The sequence below is a fragment of the Tyto alba genome, unplaced genomic scaffold, assembly GCF_018691265.1.
Source record: "Tyto alba isolate M040663 unplaced genomic scaffold, T.alba_DEE_v4.0 Super-Scaffold_23, whole genome shotgun sequence".
In the NCBI taxonomy this organism is placed as follows: Eukaryota; Metazoa; Chordata; class Aves; order Strigiformes; family Tytonidae; genus Tyto; species Tyto alba.
The window spans coordinates 9,970,592-9,989,687 of NW_024881297.1; the positions used below are offsets into that span (position 1 = coordinate 9,970,592).

General features: G+C 36.8%; 1 protein-coding gene across 5 annotated transcripts in view; it reads left to right on the top strand.

Moving 5' to 3' along the window:
• The window catches only part of SLC10A7 (solute carrier family 10 member 7), a 151,064-nt gene that overhangs the window by 12,401 nt on the left and 119,567 nt on the right, over positions 1-19,096 (top strand). For 4 of the 5 annotated variants that reach the window (XR_006165687.1, XR_006165686.1, XM_042796978.1 and 1 more), the window contains exon 4: positions 1,320-1,395. Coding sequence is in view for 3 of the 5 variants with exons in the window: in XM_042796978.1 (XP_042652912.1) it covers positions 1,320-1,395 (76 nt within the window). In the remaining 2 variants the exon portion in view is untranslated. Of the gene's footprint in view, positions 1-1,319; positions 1,396-19,096 lie in introns of those variants that run through there. The other variant, XM_042796979.1, reaches the window with a different exon arrangement.

Sequence of the window (19,096 nt, forward strand, 5' to 3'; positions counted from 1 at the left end):
CGGTGGTGCTTTGTGATTGGATTTATATAAAGTTTACTTTGCTTGCCTCTTTCCTTTTCCACAGTGTCTGTAGCTGACAAACTGAATACCATCAGTCATCTACCTGTTTCTTCTATTTAAGCTTTTTGTCTATTTGCAGCATATCAGTTGGACTGTAATATGTTCCCTATTGTTTGGATGTAATACTACTGTTTGCTACAGCTTTTTGACACTGCTTTTCTTGAGGATGGACTAATACAGTTATAAGTGCAAAGTAGTTCACCACTAGTAATTGATTGTTCTGAACTAGAGTACTGTCTCAAACTCCAGTACTTGAAGACATGTTCATTCTGTGCTTTTGGGGGTTTTGCAGACTGTTTTATTCCATGCCTTACTGTTCCTTCTAAATCAACACAGTTTTTCTTCGGAAGCACTGTTTTACTTGGCCCCAGATTTAATTGTAATCTACTGTGGTATGTTGTTCTTGTTTCTAAATACACATTTGATACAACTAATTTTTGTAATATCCAGTTTAATGGACTGTCTTTGAAAACAAAGGAAAGCTTACCACTTTTTTTTCTTACTTGGCAACAGCATTTACTATATACATTGATGATTATGCTGCACAAACAGTGGAAAAAATGACAGATAATAGTGCATTTTAGACTTCAAAAATGCAGGAGAAAGCTTTTTACATTTTGATTAGTGGAAGTCAGGTGATCTTACCAAGAAGTGAAAACATGCAAAAAAATGAAACATTCGATGGCCTTTTAATGTTCAGGAAATAAAAAGCTCGATTGTGATTTTTTTTTTTTTTTTTTTTAGGGGTTGATGAAAAACAAAGTGTAGTGGGTACCTGAAGTACTGAGAATGGTGGTTCTTACTCTTCCACTTAGCAGTAAATGTTTTTATCACTGAACAGCTTTTTCAAGAAAATAGGAGTTTATTCTTATTTTCTTTTTTCCAAAATAGGTACAGGTATCTCAAAACACACTACAAACTTTACTACATCAGGACATGTAATGTAGTTATCTTTGTGATAGATGTGTAGATATCTTTGTGGATGGTAGATACAGTACTACAGATGGGGAAATGGGGTCCCAGAAAGGTTAAGTGTTTGGGTTTTTAAATGGTGCCATGACTCTTCACTGTGGTGGTTGGTAAGAGGTGGCATAGAAACCCTGCCAGCTGGTGCAGGGCTGTAACTGTAACGCAAACTGATTGGGTGGCTCAGGTGATAAGATGATTGCTTCTACTCAGCTTTGTGGTATTTTAAGGTTTTAAGTTGCATGCTGTTTGCATCATGTGAGGAATGTAACATATCTCTTTGTTGTTTTCAGCTTGCAGACAGTAGGCTGCATGCCACCTCCTGTGTCTTCTGCAGTAATTTTAACCAAAGCTGTTGGTGGAAATGAGGTGAGTTTTCATTTTGTTTTTGAATGCTTTTTTTAAACAGAAGTTCAAACAAATACTTATTTATGATAAACTTGTGTGACGAAACACTATGCTGTGATGCTATTGTGGTTTGTAAAAAATTCTAGAATTAAAGCTTGAGGACCGTGTTTGTGTCAAACAAGGGAAGTAGTGATATGTTATCTGCTGGCATTGGTCAAACTGAAAGAAGCTGAGTTTTCTCAGGTGATAGAAAGGTTTCTGATAGAAAATGGTGTTAGGACATGTCTGCTTGTTGCTGCACTGCAATTCCTAACTGTATAATGTCCGTATGCTGCGTACTGGTTCTCTCACAGACCATTAGCTTTGTGGTGAAGGCCTGCCCTTGTAGTGATTGTTTGGATGGTGTTTAGTATCAAGAGCCCTTATAGTAGGAATTCAAGCCTGAAGCTGCAAACGTAGTAAGTGAGATGATGGAAACACAAACATTAATTTAAATCTTACATTATTATTTTAAACTGCATGAAATGAAAATTCCAGGAATGTGAAATTCTCTGACAGTGATGCAATGTGAATTTCTCAACAGATAGGAAATGCTATAATTGAAGTTATTTGTTCAGACCTCAGTTTGGTCACATTTATCTTTCTGCCTTACAATCACATATGCTGATGTCTTTTCAGTCTCTTTTTTTTTTTATCCTTAAAACACTTGCTATTTTCAGGAAGACAGTGTTTTGGAAATTAATCCAGATGTGCTAATTAATGAGATTGTTTCCTTTAGATCTACTTCCTTGTAACTGCTGAAGGTGGATGAGACCTGTTAGGTGAGGAAGGGAGAGAATAGCACTAAAAGAGATTGGTTTTAAAGCTAGAGCTGTTGGGATGCTGGTCTGGAGGGTTAAGACCAAAGCTTAATTCAGCCATAGAGCTCCTGCATAAGGTTGGGTGAGTCACTTCAACCACTTTTTTTAAATATGGCCATTAGTTGTGTACTTCTCATTTTCTGAGTTCCGACTCTTGGGACTGATTAATGTCAGCTTTGAAAACACGATAGCACTGAAATAGATTGAAGTTGTACTTTGTACTGACAAAGTGCTGTTTAATTGCTCTATCCTCTGAAGAGAGACCCAAAGCATCTCAAGTCAAGCATCTCCAATTACGAGCAATCCAGATGCACATCACTGTCTCCCAGTTTGCTACCTGAAAACAAGAACCGTAAAACTGATGGAGGTGCTGTGGAGTAATTGGTATAAGGAAATAATTCAGGTACATAATAGTGATCAACAGGGAAATAAGAAGTTTTCTATTTAAGAGTCTGAAAGTAGGTGCTGTAAATTATACAAAGATGCAACATGGTGAGCAGTGAGACTGAAATCAAGTATTGAATGAGTGCTCATTCAGTGTTAGCATTCTGTCCTATTGTTAGAACAAGGAGAAGATCCTCTGGAAAAAAATAAGGTGCGATTGGTTAGTTGAAGGCAATATCATACAGCACTTGTGTGCAGGAATGGGAGAGGTACTTTAGTTTCTTGACCACTAGAGTTATTTTTTTTTTTTTATGGTAGTTTTTTTCTGGAGTGGTGGGGGTATGTGCATCTTATAGCAACTGAAAAATGAAAACTTTCTATTATGTGAAGCTTGACTAAGTAAGTGTATAAATCACTGAAAAGTAAGCTTAAACCTCTAATTCTGTACCAAACCAGTGTTGGAGGAATGTAAAAATGCATACATTGTTAGTGATTTTTACAGATAGTTGCTGACGGCAGAGACAGAGTGAATCAAGAATTTGGTCTTGGAAATTGAGAGTTCTCAGTCAGGCTTTGGGAAGGTATGCAGAAGAGAAACACCCTTTAAACAGCACAGCGTAGACAAAGCGTGTGGCAAATTTATTGCCAAACTTGAGCAAGTTTCCAACGTGAACCTATTTTTGGAATTTGATGCTTCCCTGTCATTTAGACTACTGTTATTTTTTCTTCTGAAGAACAGCAAATTGCATTCCTCATGCTAGGGGAGAAGACCCTCTCACATGTCATCTTGCCAAATTTCACTTAAGCTGTTATCGATATAGTTCTTTTTCTGACAGGAACAGAACAATGCATTTTTTTTCCCCATTTTAATTTATATCCGTTCTGAAATAGGTAGAATTTAAACATGAGAGTCAAGTGGAAATACAAGTGATTGCACTGTGAGAGCATTTGTTCGTAATAATGTCTTTTAAACTGCTTTTGCCTCCTCAAACGTGTATCCCTTATCTGGAGAAATTCGTTTGTTTGAGGGTGTGTCTACACTGCATAATGTAATATGAAGATAAATGAGCTTGCTCAGAAGCAATATAGTGAGGAAGCTCCCCATGAATTAATTAGTCTGAGAAGTGTCCTGCTGCTGTAGAGTACAGGCACACCCTCAATAAATGCTCTGAAGACCTCTTTGGATTTCTTGAAACACAGCACATGAGAACTGTGGTAGTTGACTGTGTTATGACAGTGTAGAGGGGTTTAGGTTTTCTTTATCTAAGTAGAAGTGACTGTTGAATGTCAGTTTGGACTTGAGTTATTCTCAAAGAAATGTCAGGCACTATGGCATAGTAAGTAGTAGTACTCACCTGGGACTGAGGAAATACAGATTCTATTTTTAGCTCTGTCATTAACCTGTTGGGTAAAACGGCATGGGATATTGTGTCTCTGGGGTTAGCAGTAATGGATAATAGCAACTTTGTGAAGTGTTTGAAGATCAGTGCTGAAAACTGTTATGTAAGAGCTGTATTTTTTTGTTCTGGGACAGGGTGATTAAGCATTTGGTCAAGTGCTTAGAAAGAGAGTCTACATCATTAGAAGCTGCTTGGATGAGGGATTTTGCTGCATATCAATTGGAAAATTTGGTTGTGAGATAAGACATTTTTGTTTATCTTACAAAGATCTGGTTTTTTAGTTGGTACATGCCTGAGGGCACAAAATAAAATGTTCTGCTTTTTTTTTGGCTGAGAAAGGTGTGATCACCAAGGCTGATACTAAGAATTCTGATTAAACTGTGTTCATCATTGAAAAAGTTAATGTTCTGAGATTGTATTTACAAACCCAAGTAAGCTGAAAATCTTTCTTATTTAACTGTCAGTGTTTAACAACTATACAATCTACCAGTGTTTGTTTTCCTGATGGTTCAAACACATGGTATATCAAAAAAGTGTATCTAAGCTTTAAGTCCTCTTGATCTGTGTATGTGAATATAACAGCTGAGCAGTTACTCAAGAGTACAAATGTAAAATTGTCCAAAGCAAAAAATAAATCTTCCTTCTTCCTATACATTGTTTGATCCACCAACCCTGTGATCTATACTGCTTTCAAATGTCTAGTCTTAGCAGCTGTTAGGTGTGCCTTCCAAACTCTACCATGGTAGCCGTTCATATTATTTTGCAGTATGCCTAGTAGATGAGCAGGTGGGGGCTGGTTTTGGTGGTTCAGGCATTCCAGAGGAAATAAATCTTTATCAAAAGCCCTTTGTTAGCAGTAGCCTTCCATTAATAAGGGAAGATAATCAAGCCAGTTAGCAACTTTTGCTTGCTTTAGCTGTGGCATTATGGTGGGGAGAAAGCATGAAAGCCAAAAGGCTTACAACTCTTTTGGTGTTTAAGAGTGAAAATTAACATCTTCACTTAGCTCTGATGCATCAGCAGTTTGGTGGCTTGTTTTAGGGGACTTGAAAGAGCCTTCTTCACAAGTCATAGGTGTTGCAGGGGGAAAAAAAAAAAATCTCTGTAGCTTTATAAGAAAGAAATGGAAGGACAGCAAAGAGACTATCAGACTGAAAACCAGTAGCAGATTTTATAGCTGTATTGGATTTTTTTTTTTTTTTGCCATAATCAATAGAGGAGAAATCCAGTGCTGGTATTAGCAGAGTAGCAGAACAAAAGATTCTAGTTGCAAGAAAATAATGGAGTGACTAGTTCACTCTCAGTACTGCTTGTTACATGAGACTTAAGACAAACTTTTCAATCTCATTTCCTTACATATTGCCATTGGTGGCAGTGACAGCAGCAGAGGTGTTTACCTGTTCAAGACAGTGTTTCTGTACTGCTTCAGAATGACGTGTGTACTAGTAGTGATACAGATACCATGTTTTGAAAATGGCTGATATGTGACATTGTGAGATCTTTATCTGTGTTTGTTGGAAGAAACGGTGGAGATTTACGTCCAAAGATCTGCCTATATAAATCAGACTAGCTGGGAGCTAGTATCATTCTATTCAGAGAGGTGCTGGCAAATGAGAGATCTAAGTGGCGGGGAGGAGAACTCCGTGTGCTCTCTGAAGAGCTTGGCTTTTGGAGGAGAGGAATATGATTTATGGGTATTGTATCTTTTGTTTTGGTGGAAGTAGCTGTTCTTGATGTGATGAGCAGAAATGCAACTTGTCTAGTAGGGCTACAGATTCACACCTGTTGACTCTGTGACCCATTCTTAGGTTTCTTCAACTCCTCTCCCTGGTTTCTTTATGTGTAGTTTGTTCCCTCGGCTCTCTTCCAACTCTTGTTTCTTTTCTCTGTTTCTCCCTCTTCACCCTGATTTTTCCATCATTCCTGTTGTGATGTCTTCCTATATGATGTTACTTCCATTAGTCCTGCAAACAACTTTCTAATACAGTCTATTTCTAACTTTTGTCTCAAATATATTTAATTAATTAGCAAAGCCATTTTCAAGTACTGAATTTAATTTGATGCATATGAAGCCCTATATGAACAAAAAAAATGTTCATATGTACACCAGCATATAATAATGATAAGAAGGTATTACCATGAGAAATCAAAATCTGATTTTTAATTTGGTGGTATTTTCTCAATTACTTTGTTGTTTTCTGTTATCAGTAAGACGGATTCTCTTGATTTGTGAGGAGGACATTCTATGTAGTTAAAAAACAGAAGGCCTCACTTTTATTCTTTGCTCTTGTTGAGCAGTGAAGGGTCAGGATTTTAATGACATTATAGTGCCTGACAGCATGGTAAGCTTTTTTGTGTCACTTTTTTTCAAGAAGTCTTGTAGTTTTCCAGTGAAATTATAAACCCTCTTTCTTTAAAGCTCTGCTTCTATCTGTTTCTGCAAGGGAGAGACAAGTAAATGTATCAACGTTTCAAGGTGCTGTAAAGACAAACCTATTAAGAGCTCAGAGATCCTCAGACAGAAATGCTGTAGAGATGCCAGATATTACTACAAAGTGTTCAGACAGCAAATGTCATGCTCTCCTTAAGAATCAAAGTAATGAAGAAGAGATTGAAAATTAGATCTATAAGTCTATTATCAGTTTGGGAGAAAAAACAGTTTGTGATGACTTTTATTGCAGCTTAATGACATATTTTTGAAAATTGTAACATAAGAGGCAAGAGCTGTGATGGAATTGTACAGATAAATCGTGGCAGATGGTTCATTTTATTGAAGAATACTTGTGCATGAAATAGCAAAATAGCCAAACAAAACCATTGAGGTTTTTCTCGTTCAGTTAAGCTGTAGCTTGTACAAAACCTCTTAATCAAGACCCTGCTTCATTTTTTTTGCAAATTTCATGTGGATCTGCTATACCTTTTATAAAAAAAAAAGCTATTGCATATGCAAGACAAAATTTTGAAATATAAAATAGACTATAATGAAGAAAGCTAGCAAGGTATTTATCAAATAGGATATAAAGTAAAGAAAGAGTTCTAGTATTGATTTTTAGATTTATTTTTGAAGCCTCTGTAGAACATAAAACTGAATATGAATTTGCAAGGTCCACAGCTAGCCTTTCAAGAAGAGAACCAAGGGAGAGTGGTAACATTTTGCCAACAAATTATATGCAAGAGTTTCAACTGATATTTTAAAATAAAGAACATATGACTGCTTACTGAGAAATGAACACTGGAAAATTCCTCAGTTTGAGTGGTGTTTGTTTTTTTTTTTTTTTTTAAGTAAAAGCAAAAAAGTGAACCCTAACACTACCGTAAAGTCCCAGGAAAGATATTGATTTCTCTAAAAATATCTGAAGTTCTTTGAACTGTGTATACATGTACATTAACCTTTTAAAAAACAAAATAAAATGAATAAAAAGAAGTAGAAGCTCTAATGGCTCATGATTCATACACCAATGTACCAAGAGTGTTTACCCTTCGAAGGTAAAACATGAATATTATGAAACAAAATTGTTTAAGATCTTCAAATAAACTGTATGAGTCGTGATGTTTAGTTGTCTTGTATAATATAGTTTTTTCTTCTCTGAATATAAATGAATATTTATAGTAGTGCTGTCTAAAATTTGATTTCCAAATTGCACTTAAAAATTAATATTTTTAGATTTTGTTTCTGAAAGGGTAATTTCATTCTATTGTTTTTAAATTTGATACTGTAAAAGGAAAAAACCTAGAATGAAACTGTTTTTATTTCCTAAGTAATAAATTTTGTCTGCCCACACAGATTAAAAAGTTCTAAATGAAAATGTAACTAATTCTATCATTAGTTACTACACTGAAGTCTCTGGGAAGTGTATGTGGATGTCAGAGGACAAATTTAGGGAAGATGTCTGTACTTCACATGTACAAATATAAAGAATTATCTGTGTCAGCATAAGCCTTGTATGTACATAGGAGCCGTTGTGCTGTTAAATTCATCCACTCTATTCTAGTATTACAGTCTAATTTTTTTATGTATCCTAAGAGTTTACTTTTCTTTTATCATTACTGTGCTTTGAGCAGATGGTTTTTATTGAACTATTTATTGACACTTAGGGTTTTTTCCTTCACTGAGTGGTGAGTGCATTTTATATCCATCAATGCATAGGAGTAGCCCAGATTATTACTTACAATATGAATTTCATTGCTATAATGTGTCCCAGTCACACAGCTCCACTAGCTATCTCTGGAGTTCCTCATTGTCTTAAGTTTTTCATAACCCAGAGCAATTGTAGAATCTTCTGGGTTTTTTTCCCATCTCTCACTGTTCTTTCACTTATCACTAGTAGTTCTAATACAGATCCACTGCTAAAATGGTTCAGAATGAAAGGGATTTTCAAAGGTGTTCAGTTCTGCTCGTAATTCAGTGAAAGCAAATTCAGGGTAATAGTGAGGCTTCTGAAATCCCCACAATCAAGCACTTTACCACCAAGGTCCTCAGTTTGAAGTTGCAGATTCTCCCAACACCTTTGAAAAGCAGCTGAGTTACGAACCGAAGGTGTCAGTGGTTGAGTAAGACTTGTGATAAAAGATTTAATTTTGTCCCTGGTAGCCAGTACCTTTACTCAGGTCTCTCTTATGGTTCATAAGATGTCCAGTGGAAAAAGCCCCTCTCCTACACTCCTGGGACCATAAGAAGTGCAAGAAATCTTAACTGCACAACTGTATATAGGATAGTGTGTATGACATGGTACTTCCAGCTTTGTGCATGTTCAGCCCTCCCAAATCCGGGGTGCTTGTGGCAGTCCTGCCATAATCTAGAAAGTTGTAAAATTACGTGTTTAAATTATGCTAACTGCTTGGGCTGTGGCTGGAAAGTACCTGGAGTCGTCATAGCCTTGGATTTTTACAGCTGTGTTTGCCCAACTGTCCTAGATCTAACTTTGTAACAAGAGTGTTTTCAGAGGCTTTGCTGTTGCTATTCTACAGTGCTTGGCTGGGAAGATCCATTTTTTTGTCTGCTATGGGACATTCAGTGATGCTGAAAGCTGTTTGTGGCATACATAAGCCAGGACAGAAGAAAAGCCCTGCTCTCAGGCTTGACAAAAATGGCCTTTTAAAGCAAAGTAGTTTTGTGTTTGTCTTGGTCTGCAGTTTGCTTCAGTGTAAAATTACAGTGTGGAAGAGCTTCCTTTATTTACCAGGGAATGCTGTATGAAATGCACTGCCTATTCAAAGCAAGCATTGTAACTATTTGAACAAAGGAGTAATACTTCTATTAAAATATTTTCAGAGAGTGGGATCTACTGCCCCCCTAAATTTCAGCTTCGGCACTCTGCGGTTTAACCTTTATGGCTGTTTGAAAGAGGCATTGCAGATAATTTACTAGCGAGGCAAGTGTGTTACCCACTTTCCCCACCTCAGTCTTTGAAAAGAAAGGCTGTCTTTTGGAGAGCAGTGAAGACTGGAAATATTATTCTGAAGGTGACAGCTTCAAAAAGTTACAAGTGATTTGTTTACAGTGGAGTGTTTTATGCAGCCTTAATTCCATTGAATGCCTGCATGATGCCAGCGTTCGCTGTAAGGGTCATTTTCTAATGGCTTTCTTTTGGCAGGGCAGTGCAGTAGTTTGCTGGCACTGAAACCCAGCAACACGCTGGATTCTGCTTCTGCTGTCCCTCACCTGTTGGCTTACAGAGCAAATGCTAATTTAACGTTAATTTTAATAGTAAGTCAAGTATTTAATCATTGCATATGTTCAGACTGGTGTTAAATAACTCCTACAGCAGAACAGGAACTATTCAGCTTTGTTGCTTGTAGGTGGATTATGTTCTACCGTGAACAATAAAGACGGTTCCTTTGACATCTGTTCATGTGTTCACCTATCTCTGTGGACCTGGACCCTCTTGCACGAAAGGATACTCCTGCAAATAGTTTACCATGGCTGTTGGTGGCCCCAGCCTTGTGACTGGGAATGAAAACGTGTATTTACAAAGCTAGCAAAAGCTAATATGCAACAGTATTGATTGTCAACAATGGAATTAATTCAGTGTTTCTTTCTAAAAAGAACGTTTGGAATGATAATGTGTAAAGCATTGCTGACAGTTTGAAATCCGAAAAATACCTTTTACATATAACTGTTTGTAGCTTGTTGCAGATAAAATTAAACGTGTCTATTGAGAAGACAAAAATGCCCTTTTGGAATATTTTTAGTGGATTTAGTCAAGGAGAGCATTACTGTTCTTGAAATGTGCAAGTTCTGAACACTGGCTTTTAAAGAGATAATGTTACATTGTTTCTCCTTTCTTAAATTTGCCCTTTGTGTGTTAAAATCAAAGCTTCAGACTTTTTCACTTGGGAAAGTTTTTATTTCTATCCAAGCACATTTCGTCTGGTATGAATATGTTTGCTCAGTGGCTAATAGTAGTATATAGGAAAGAAAGCAATCAGGCTTGCAAATGCAATATTTCTATAGTTTGTGGGGGTTTTAGCTGTCTTTTTGGGTGTGCAATATAAAGTCTTGATTTGTGGAAATCATAGCTGTAAAATGTGAAGTAGGATTTTCAGTTAAAATTACTATTACCTTTAAATGTCATTCTTTTTCAAGGAAATTAAATTGTTTTTATTATCCTTTTTTCATCATTGCGATTATGAAAGAACATCATAAAGGTTTTTGTCTTCAAAATTGTTTGTCAAATGATTACATTCATTACATATTAAGAAAAGGTATCTTACATTTTATGAGGAAAGCTTCATTTGTGTGAAAACACAGGACAAATTTCTAGATTCCTTTATATAAAAAATAAACAAGCCCAACTTTATTTAAAATGTTTTTATAGAACTCTTATGAGAAGATAGGATTTTTAGAAGTGTTTTCAGTTTGTATTTTTCTGTTAAACCGACTTTCTGCTCATTTGTAAGTTTAGAGCATTTGGCAAAAAAATGTGGAGAGCGGTAGAGCAGCAAATTTTCTCTGACTTCAAAGCAGTATTTAGGCTTCAGTTTATGGAAAATATTGTCCCTATTATGAAGTCTGAAAACAGCAAGCTACTGGAAAACTGTTTCTGGGTATGCTGAAGAAAAGCCACATGCCTCCTGGGAACCCTTTTTCAGACATGCAGTCCCCACAGCGGGGTGCTTTCCTGCTCAGCTAGGATTTTTGCAGGTGTTCCCTTGTGCATAGGGCCTTTTCTGTCTGAAACCCACTACTTCTGCTGCTGCTTCTCAGTTAACAAGGATGGAGAGGAAACAAACATCACTCAGAGAAGCTGTAGAAGAGGTTTAAACGTGGTGAGATGGCGCGAGGCGGCAGTGAAGTGGGAGCTGGTGGGGGTCACGGTCACACTCGGGAGGATGTTCTCGTTCATGGAGGTGCGCTTAACGCTGCGAGGCAGTAGCTATGTACTTGTTGACTAGGGCTGCAAGTCAGTGCTTGAATTTAAGGTAAATAATGTTTCTGAAGGAATTTTCGCCAAGATTCAAGGGAACAAAAACCTTGCCTTATATTGAGGTAGATACAGTAGTTCTGATTTCATCTACTTCTTTTTAACAATAAAGAGTTGTTTAGTAAGAAATACATGAGCTAACAAGCCAGTGCACTGTTTATCAGTGAAGAAGTCAGCAGCCATAGGCTAACTAGGTAGTCTAATGCAGCAATTCTGGTAATTATGTGGCATATAAACTCAAGAGAATATTACTGTGCTTGAGCTGAATTGTGTTTGAGCTGATAAGTCCAGAGCAACAGTATATTTCCTGAACTAGTTTGCCAATTTACATATATTCCATGAAATTTTGAAACTCCCTGTTCTAGCAGGTACTGTGGGTTATTGCAGCGAGGTTCACAAAATGTTGAATTTCTGGTGTGTGTAGACTTTGCTTAGCTAGACCTTTTTATTGTTAGAATTTGTAATGATCTAAATTAATTTTGTTTGCTGATAGTGCTGCAAGATATCCATAAGGTACACAGGGGTGTATGCTTTGATACATACTGTGTGAGTGTTTCAGCTCCAACTGCATATCCAAAACCTTTTAAAAGGAAATCTCAATGAGCCCCATGGGGCAAAGTAAATTATTACATGTGGTGAACTCTTAAGTCATAGACCAAGGTCATGGCAGTGAGAGTGTATTTCAAAAAGGTTTTATCTGTGCTTGGAAAGCAAATGAAATCTCTCATCATTAACTTTAGAATTATAGTTATAAGAGGATTTTCAGTAGGGGTGAAAGATCAAGTTCATGGCGGACATAATGGAATCTGAAAAGTTATTTCTCAGACATAATGCTAGGGCATGAAACATTCACTGAGGTTTTCACATTATCGATGGGGAGTTTACAGCCTCTAATCCAGATACTGAAGATCAGAATTATTGTAATTATTGCTATCTATTGTGGCTTTATTTCAACCTTTTTATGTGCAAAAAACCCCCCTTTTTTGGTAATGCTGTAAAGACTTTTAGAGAAATTTCCTAGCTTTTCAGCTGTGTCAGTCTCTGTCATAGCATACAGATAATACTTTCCTTAGTTAATCAAAATAATCCTTCTATGGGAATATAATTTAGTAAACCTGAATGTTCTTCAGTCCCTATTGAGTTAATGAAAGCACATGTGCATGCAGTGATACGGTGTCTCTGTCCATATTTGCTGTTAGCTCATGTAAACAAAAGAACAAACATTGAAAGGAAGCAGAGTTGAAAAGCATAAGTAGAACCAAGGTTTTTAGTGACCCAGACTATTATCCTGTCAGTGGAAATGGGTATTCATTTGTCTGTTTATTCAACAGACTCTTACATTTTGCTAGACTTTGTATGTGTGTGTGCATGCATTTCAGTGTTACCAATGAGCAATAGAAACCTGCTCAATAGTTGAGAGTCTGAACTCTGTGCCTGCATCTTGGGAATGGTTTTGCAAATGTCCCTGCCAATAACAAACAGCACATGCTTGTTCAGAGTTTACAGTGCTCAATCTGTTTGCTTGTAGAAGTGTTGAAATTTGCCAGTGATATGATGCATTTCAAGGTGGAGTATTAAACAACCATTGCCAAAATTAATTCCTTCATATCTGTGCTTTCACTGTCATGAAGGTTATTACATTTACAGGAAAGTTTCAAGTGTTGTGATTTTATTCAGAAGAGTCCCTGTTTTCATGACATTTTGTTTGTAGATAAAATTTAAGGTTTTGGTGTTTTGTTTTCTTAAATCCTTCCATCTACTTTAAGAAGAAGCATTTGTTAAAAGGTGCATTTGTTCCTCAAGTTATAACTGCAGATAACAAGAACATATATATTTTTGGCAAATGATATTTAAATTTCTTTGAAAATAGAAAAAATATAAACTAATTCTACAGTATGAAGACTTTTAACTGGAACTAAAGAAATTCAGCTCTAAGCATGGCTATCAGGTTTGATTCTACTTAAGCAAAGTACTTTGTTTCCAAATGAATGTGTTTTTAAGGAAACACTTCATATATTCAATATATGTGATTTCTTAAAAGTCCTAAGAGAACACAAGGCATAAGCTGGATTGATAGGTTACCTGTAATTCAAGAAATGACAACATTAAAGTTGGACATAAAATCTCAGTTCTGATCTATGAATGTGTTTTATGCTTCCGTTTTAAAATTACATGTGATCATACAATTTAGAAAATAGTTGCTATAGCATTTTTTCTGTAATGTTAATGTCATATGTGTTATGTCAAAAATACTTGCTGTACTTTCATTATCCAAATGGTCCAGAATATCTGTACTGAGTGAGCTTTTCTATATAACTTATGTTCTCTAAGGTGTATATTTTAATAATTTAGTCAATGGCCTCTCTTACACATTTTCTCTTCGACCAGCAGTACAGTTTTTGTACAGTTGTGATGCATTTCTGTTTCTAAGCATAGTCACAAATGTCTGTGACCTATTGATACCAGGACATTTTTGCTATTTGTACCACCCATGTCAATGACTTCTGCATGGCTTGATTCCCTGCAATTTATGATCTGAGAAACTTGGAACAATAGATGTTATTTGTAAGTATGGAATACCCAGAAAAAATATGCAGTACTGTAAAGTGCTGTCCTCAAATCCCTTCTGAAAACGAGTCACTCTGAGGCATCTTTGCTTCATAAGGGGCCTGCTGTCATGACCCCTTGAATAACAAATGCCTATGTTGCTACACTTGATTTTTTTGAACCTTCCTGATATTCCCAGCAGATAAAACTCAGAGTAGTCATCTTCTGCAAATAACAAAATACCTACCTTGTAACCTTGTTTTCTTTCTTTTAGTTGTTTCTTTAGCATTTTCTTTTTCAATTTTCTTTAAATTTAGAGTATTACATTGACATTAGTTCAGTTTTATAGGTAACAATTTTCTTTCTTTTAAGATGTACATAAATACAAAATAGGAGCCTCTGCACTAGTTCTGATTGACTTTCTTTTATGTAAATATGAAATCATAGGATGTAGTGACACTTCATAACCCAGGCACTTTGTGAGTCTGACAGCTGAGCTCTGAGTTGTGAACAGGATTCAGATGTGCATTTTTGTCTTTAGAATGTGTAAAATTTCTTTCTCACTGTCTTGGCAGAATAGTTATGTTTACCACCCTCGCAATTCTTTCCCCCTCTGATATTTTGGCATGATATAGTCACTGTGCCCATTGTGTAAGCATCCTGTCCTGTCTCTAAGTGATCACACCGATTTTAGTTTCCTCCTCTTTCAAATCACCAGCCTGTTCCAGCATGTTGTTTGTCACCTTCCTTACTAACGCAAAACCACACTGAAATCTGCAGCAGTCTTCTGTTTCCCAGACTGCCTGGGCTTAGTAGCAGTCAGTGCTTCTAACTTTGAAAAGATGATTTTACTTGGGCGAATCACTTGTTATGCTAACTTATTGCACAGTTATCTTGTGAGGTAAATGGCTTATTTAGCAACACTTCCAGCAGGCTATGTTCATGGTTTCTTTATCAGCTTTTGTGGGTTTTCTTTTTTGTGAGTGGTGGGAGGCGAGTGTCTTTTCATACTGTCTAATAGTTTTTTGCAGTCTAAAGCAGATCTGCCATACAGTGAGATTTTTAAGGAGATTTACTGTCTTTCAGGCACCTTCTAAATTGTGTGATGCAAGGCAATGGAAAATTTAATTTTGTCAAGTTATTTCCTCATGTAGAGCATATTGTAATATGCTGAGATTTTATTCTGAGCCATCTCTCTTCTTAGATGTTGTTACAGAACCAGAAATAGTTGAATGTGGTCTTCCTGCTAATTAGCACATGCCAGGTGCTACCAGCAAATGAACATGTGTGCTGCTGTTAAGGGTACCTGGAAACTTAGCGACATGATTCTTCTCCTTTATGCTAGGGTAAATCAGATATTCTTCTGTTGAAATCAAATCAGTGGACTGGGTGAGTGTAGGTAAGAGTCACAAATGAAAACTGGGTCTATATGATTTGTAGCAGGTGGATTCCAGAAGAAATAAGTGGTTTTAGCTGGTCTCCTTATGCAAAGGTGTGCAGTTGACATAAAACGCTAAGTAAATACATAAATAAGTACGGTGGTGCATTTTTGTCCACTGTATTCTCATATGTTAATTACTGTCTTTTTGAAAATATCATCTTTGTTTCAAATAAATGAAACTGTGCCTGTAAATTTAAAAGAGAGAAGACAAATGTCGGTATTGTTCATGCTGTAAATGCTTCTAAAGATGGAGCTTTATTTTCGGGTTAAGTGTATGTCATTATTTTGAAGTTAGAGTAATCGTACTTATCTATCTTTAAGATGTGTGTTCATGAGAAAACATCACTAAGCTTTCCCTCTGCTATCTCTGTATGCAGATATTAGTGGAGTATAAAGTTATTTTATTAGTCAACGAGCTGTTTAATTACAAGATAAGAAGCAGAGCTTTGCTCAGTGGAGGAAATGCAGAGTTCTTCCCTCTGCATTCAGAAGCACATTCAGAAGCCTATTTCCTCCAGCCATCATTGTAGATAAAGGCAGCCTCCAAGACCCAGGAGAACTTAATCATAGTAGTTCCTGGATTATTTTTTTTTGTCTCCTAGTTTTTTTTCATAAATATAGAAATATAATATCTAAGTCACGAAGCACTGCCTATTATACATACAGTCATCAGTGAACTATAGAGCTATACTGTTAAATGTCCTAGATGAGGAAAGAAGAAAGAAAATGTAATAGTTTTATATGCAGCCTTTTACATGTGTGTTGAAATCAGGAGTCCTAGCTAGAATTTAGTACTTGGGCAGGATTAATGGTTCTGCATGAGACCAATGCTTGAACTAGATGTCATTTATTGTACATTATCTCTTTTTGATATAGACTGACTAGATTCTTGGAGGAGTTCCAGATGTTGTTCAAAGTGTTGTTACTAATGTCCAAAATGGCTTTTCCTCTCTCTGTTCCACTGTAATGACAGATAAATGGGAGCTACTTCGTTCCATTTCCAAATTAGGAGAAGTGTTAACATGGATTTTGTTTGAAGACCATTTTTCTCTGGAGTTTGTTTTCATATTTGATTTGCCTTTGCATGGATATGTTGGCATTCCACTCATGCTACAGTGCTCGCTTCTTCCAGCTGTTGAGTTTTTTGGAGAATGGCTGTGGGGAGTTTTATTTACTGTGACAAAACCTCACTGAATAGCTGTAATTTTGTAATAGTGCAAGAGGCAGCATTAGCTACTAATGTTTGGATACTCACAGAACATTAATCAATACTTAGAGTAAATGGAGTATTTATGTTCTGAAGCATTTGCTTATTTGCTGTTTGAGTCCTGGTGATGGCATATGGCTTGGAAAATAAGTCTGTAATATGTATGCCCAAGCCCTAACTGTAGTATTTAAGACAATCCCACAAAAATGTGCTTTTAGACACTGTGAGAAATGTTTGTTAGAACCTATATCTGTATCTATTAGAACCTATATCTATAGAACCTGTATCTATATTCTCTGTATTTTTCTATTAGTCTGGAGTTTGTTTGCCTTATTGACTGTTTATTTCACGTGTATTTTGTCAAATAGATATTATATGTTCATATGTGGGGTATTGTTTGTTGTGGATTTAAAAGGTGTAGGGGGAAGGTAAGTGTGTGGGATGCACTGTTCAAATTCTATCTCAGGTGAAGACTGAGGGTATGTAATTAAGCATCTACAGTGCATAAAGTGCCAACATTAAAATTCCACCTAGTCTTTACTTAATTTGTTTGTTACTTGTATTAATGCTATCTCCACCGGTACAATCACATGGTGTTTTTTGAACACAGTAGTTAGACTTGTCCCACCTTACAGTGCTTTTCCTATTACACTGCAGTCTGAATTGTTCTACAGTAGGTGATGTATTAACAAATGCAATATAAGTTTTTAATGTGGTGGTGTGGAATATTTTATAACTTTTTTCTTGCTTGTTTTTATTGTGTAAAGCTGCATAGTTACTTGCAAGCTGCAGCAGACATGGAAGTCATCAGTTAAACTGTAACAGGCTGATATCATAGCAAAGCTTTTAAGAGAAACATTTGTGGAGCACATACTGTATATAGAGAGCATACAAACCAATTTATATTGTCCTGGTACTGATGGTATTTTAAAATTTCATTATTTGGACTAATCCACATTGACTCTAACAACATATCTGCTTACCTGCTTGGTGAGAAAGCGAAGGAGAGTTTGCTTAATTCATGTTCAGAAAAAAATTACATGGCATTTTTCGGAGTATCTCAGAAGCATGCTGACTTGTTCAGGAGGTTTTTTTACTGTTTATATGCTATAACTAAAGCTAGTGAAGCACAGGTTCTTTTTTTTTCTTGATCCAATTGTTACAGGGCACTAGTAAACTGCTAAAATACATTGGAGTAACTTTAGTATCATTTCTCTCACTGAGAGAAGAATGTTGTGGCTGGAAGAAAGCAGGATAGCTGTGGTGTGAGAAATACGAAGAAAAAGAAAGTAGGATGATCTGTAACAGCATGATACTTAGTAAAGTTTAACACATGATTATCAAACTGCTTCTGTCTGTAACACTTAAGTTTTGGCAGGGATTTGTTTTCTTTGGGAGCTGGTGTGATATGACAGATTATTCAGAGGTTTCTCCAAGGCTCTGTTCTGAGCACTTTGAAAATACCCTAAAATGAGACAAAGTTAAATCATACGAGCCTGCCCATAGAAAAGGATTAGAATCTGAATTTATTTAATGTCCATTCTTTTTAATTTGCTCTTGTCAATGGAAGGGTAGAAAAGGTGTGGTGGTTGATCTGGAACAAAAAGGACACCCACACAGAAGTGATTTCTTATTGCTATTGTTATGTGCCACCGCTGGGTTTCAAAAATGATGCTGCTTTTAGAAGTACATGGCTGGGATAATGTTCGTAGTATGGGTGTGCTTACTGCCCTCAGAAAAATACATGTGAGATTTTTATTTCTTCCACGTCTAAGTGCCCTGTTTTTCTCTCTTGCCCAGTGCAGTCAGCAGGTGTGCCCTGGGAACACCTAGGGCCCAGAGCACTGCTGTAGGAAGGACGTGGGCTCATCGGTGTAGGAAAAAGGCCTTTTGCAGGGCTGCCTGCCACAGTTCTTATCCAGCTGCCAGTGTCACATCTGATGTAAGCTATGGTGGTTTGAGGAGGGTGGGAATGTGATGAACCGGAGTTTGTAGCAAAACCCAGGTAGCCTCTGATGGTAGGAGAGCCTGGCCTTAGAATTAAACCTTCTTTTCTCCGTGTTTGCAGCCCATCTCACCCCTGCGGGCTCAGTGCAGTGTCAGCTGCCGTGTTCCTAAGCCCAGAGCAGCCAGTCAGGCACTCAGATGAATCTCTTGCCATTGTCAGAAGGTCATACTTTAGGGATGACCCTGCTGGCAGCTAAAACCTATGAATTAGTCAAAAACGCGTGTTTGGATGTTGGAGTCGTATTTGTAGGCTTTTAAAAACACTGTTTGATCATGCAGCGTGTTGACCTTTCAATAAAATCTTCATAAAATCCACCCGTTCCTTGCAGGTTTTTTACTTCTGTTTGCCTTTGTCACATGTTCTTTCCTGGATTATCATTCATTAGCTTCTCTGAAGAGATTAACAGTTCCTTAAAACAGGATCATGTGCATTCTGGTGTTGTGTGTGAAAG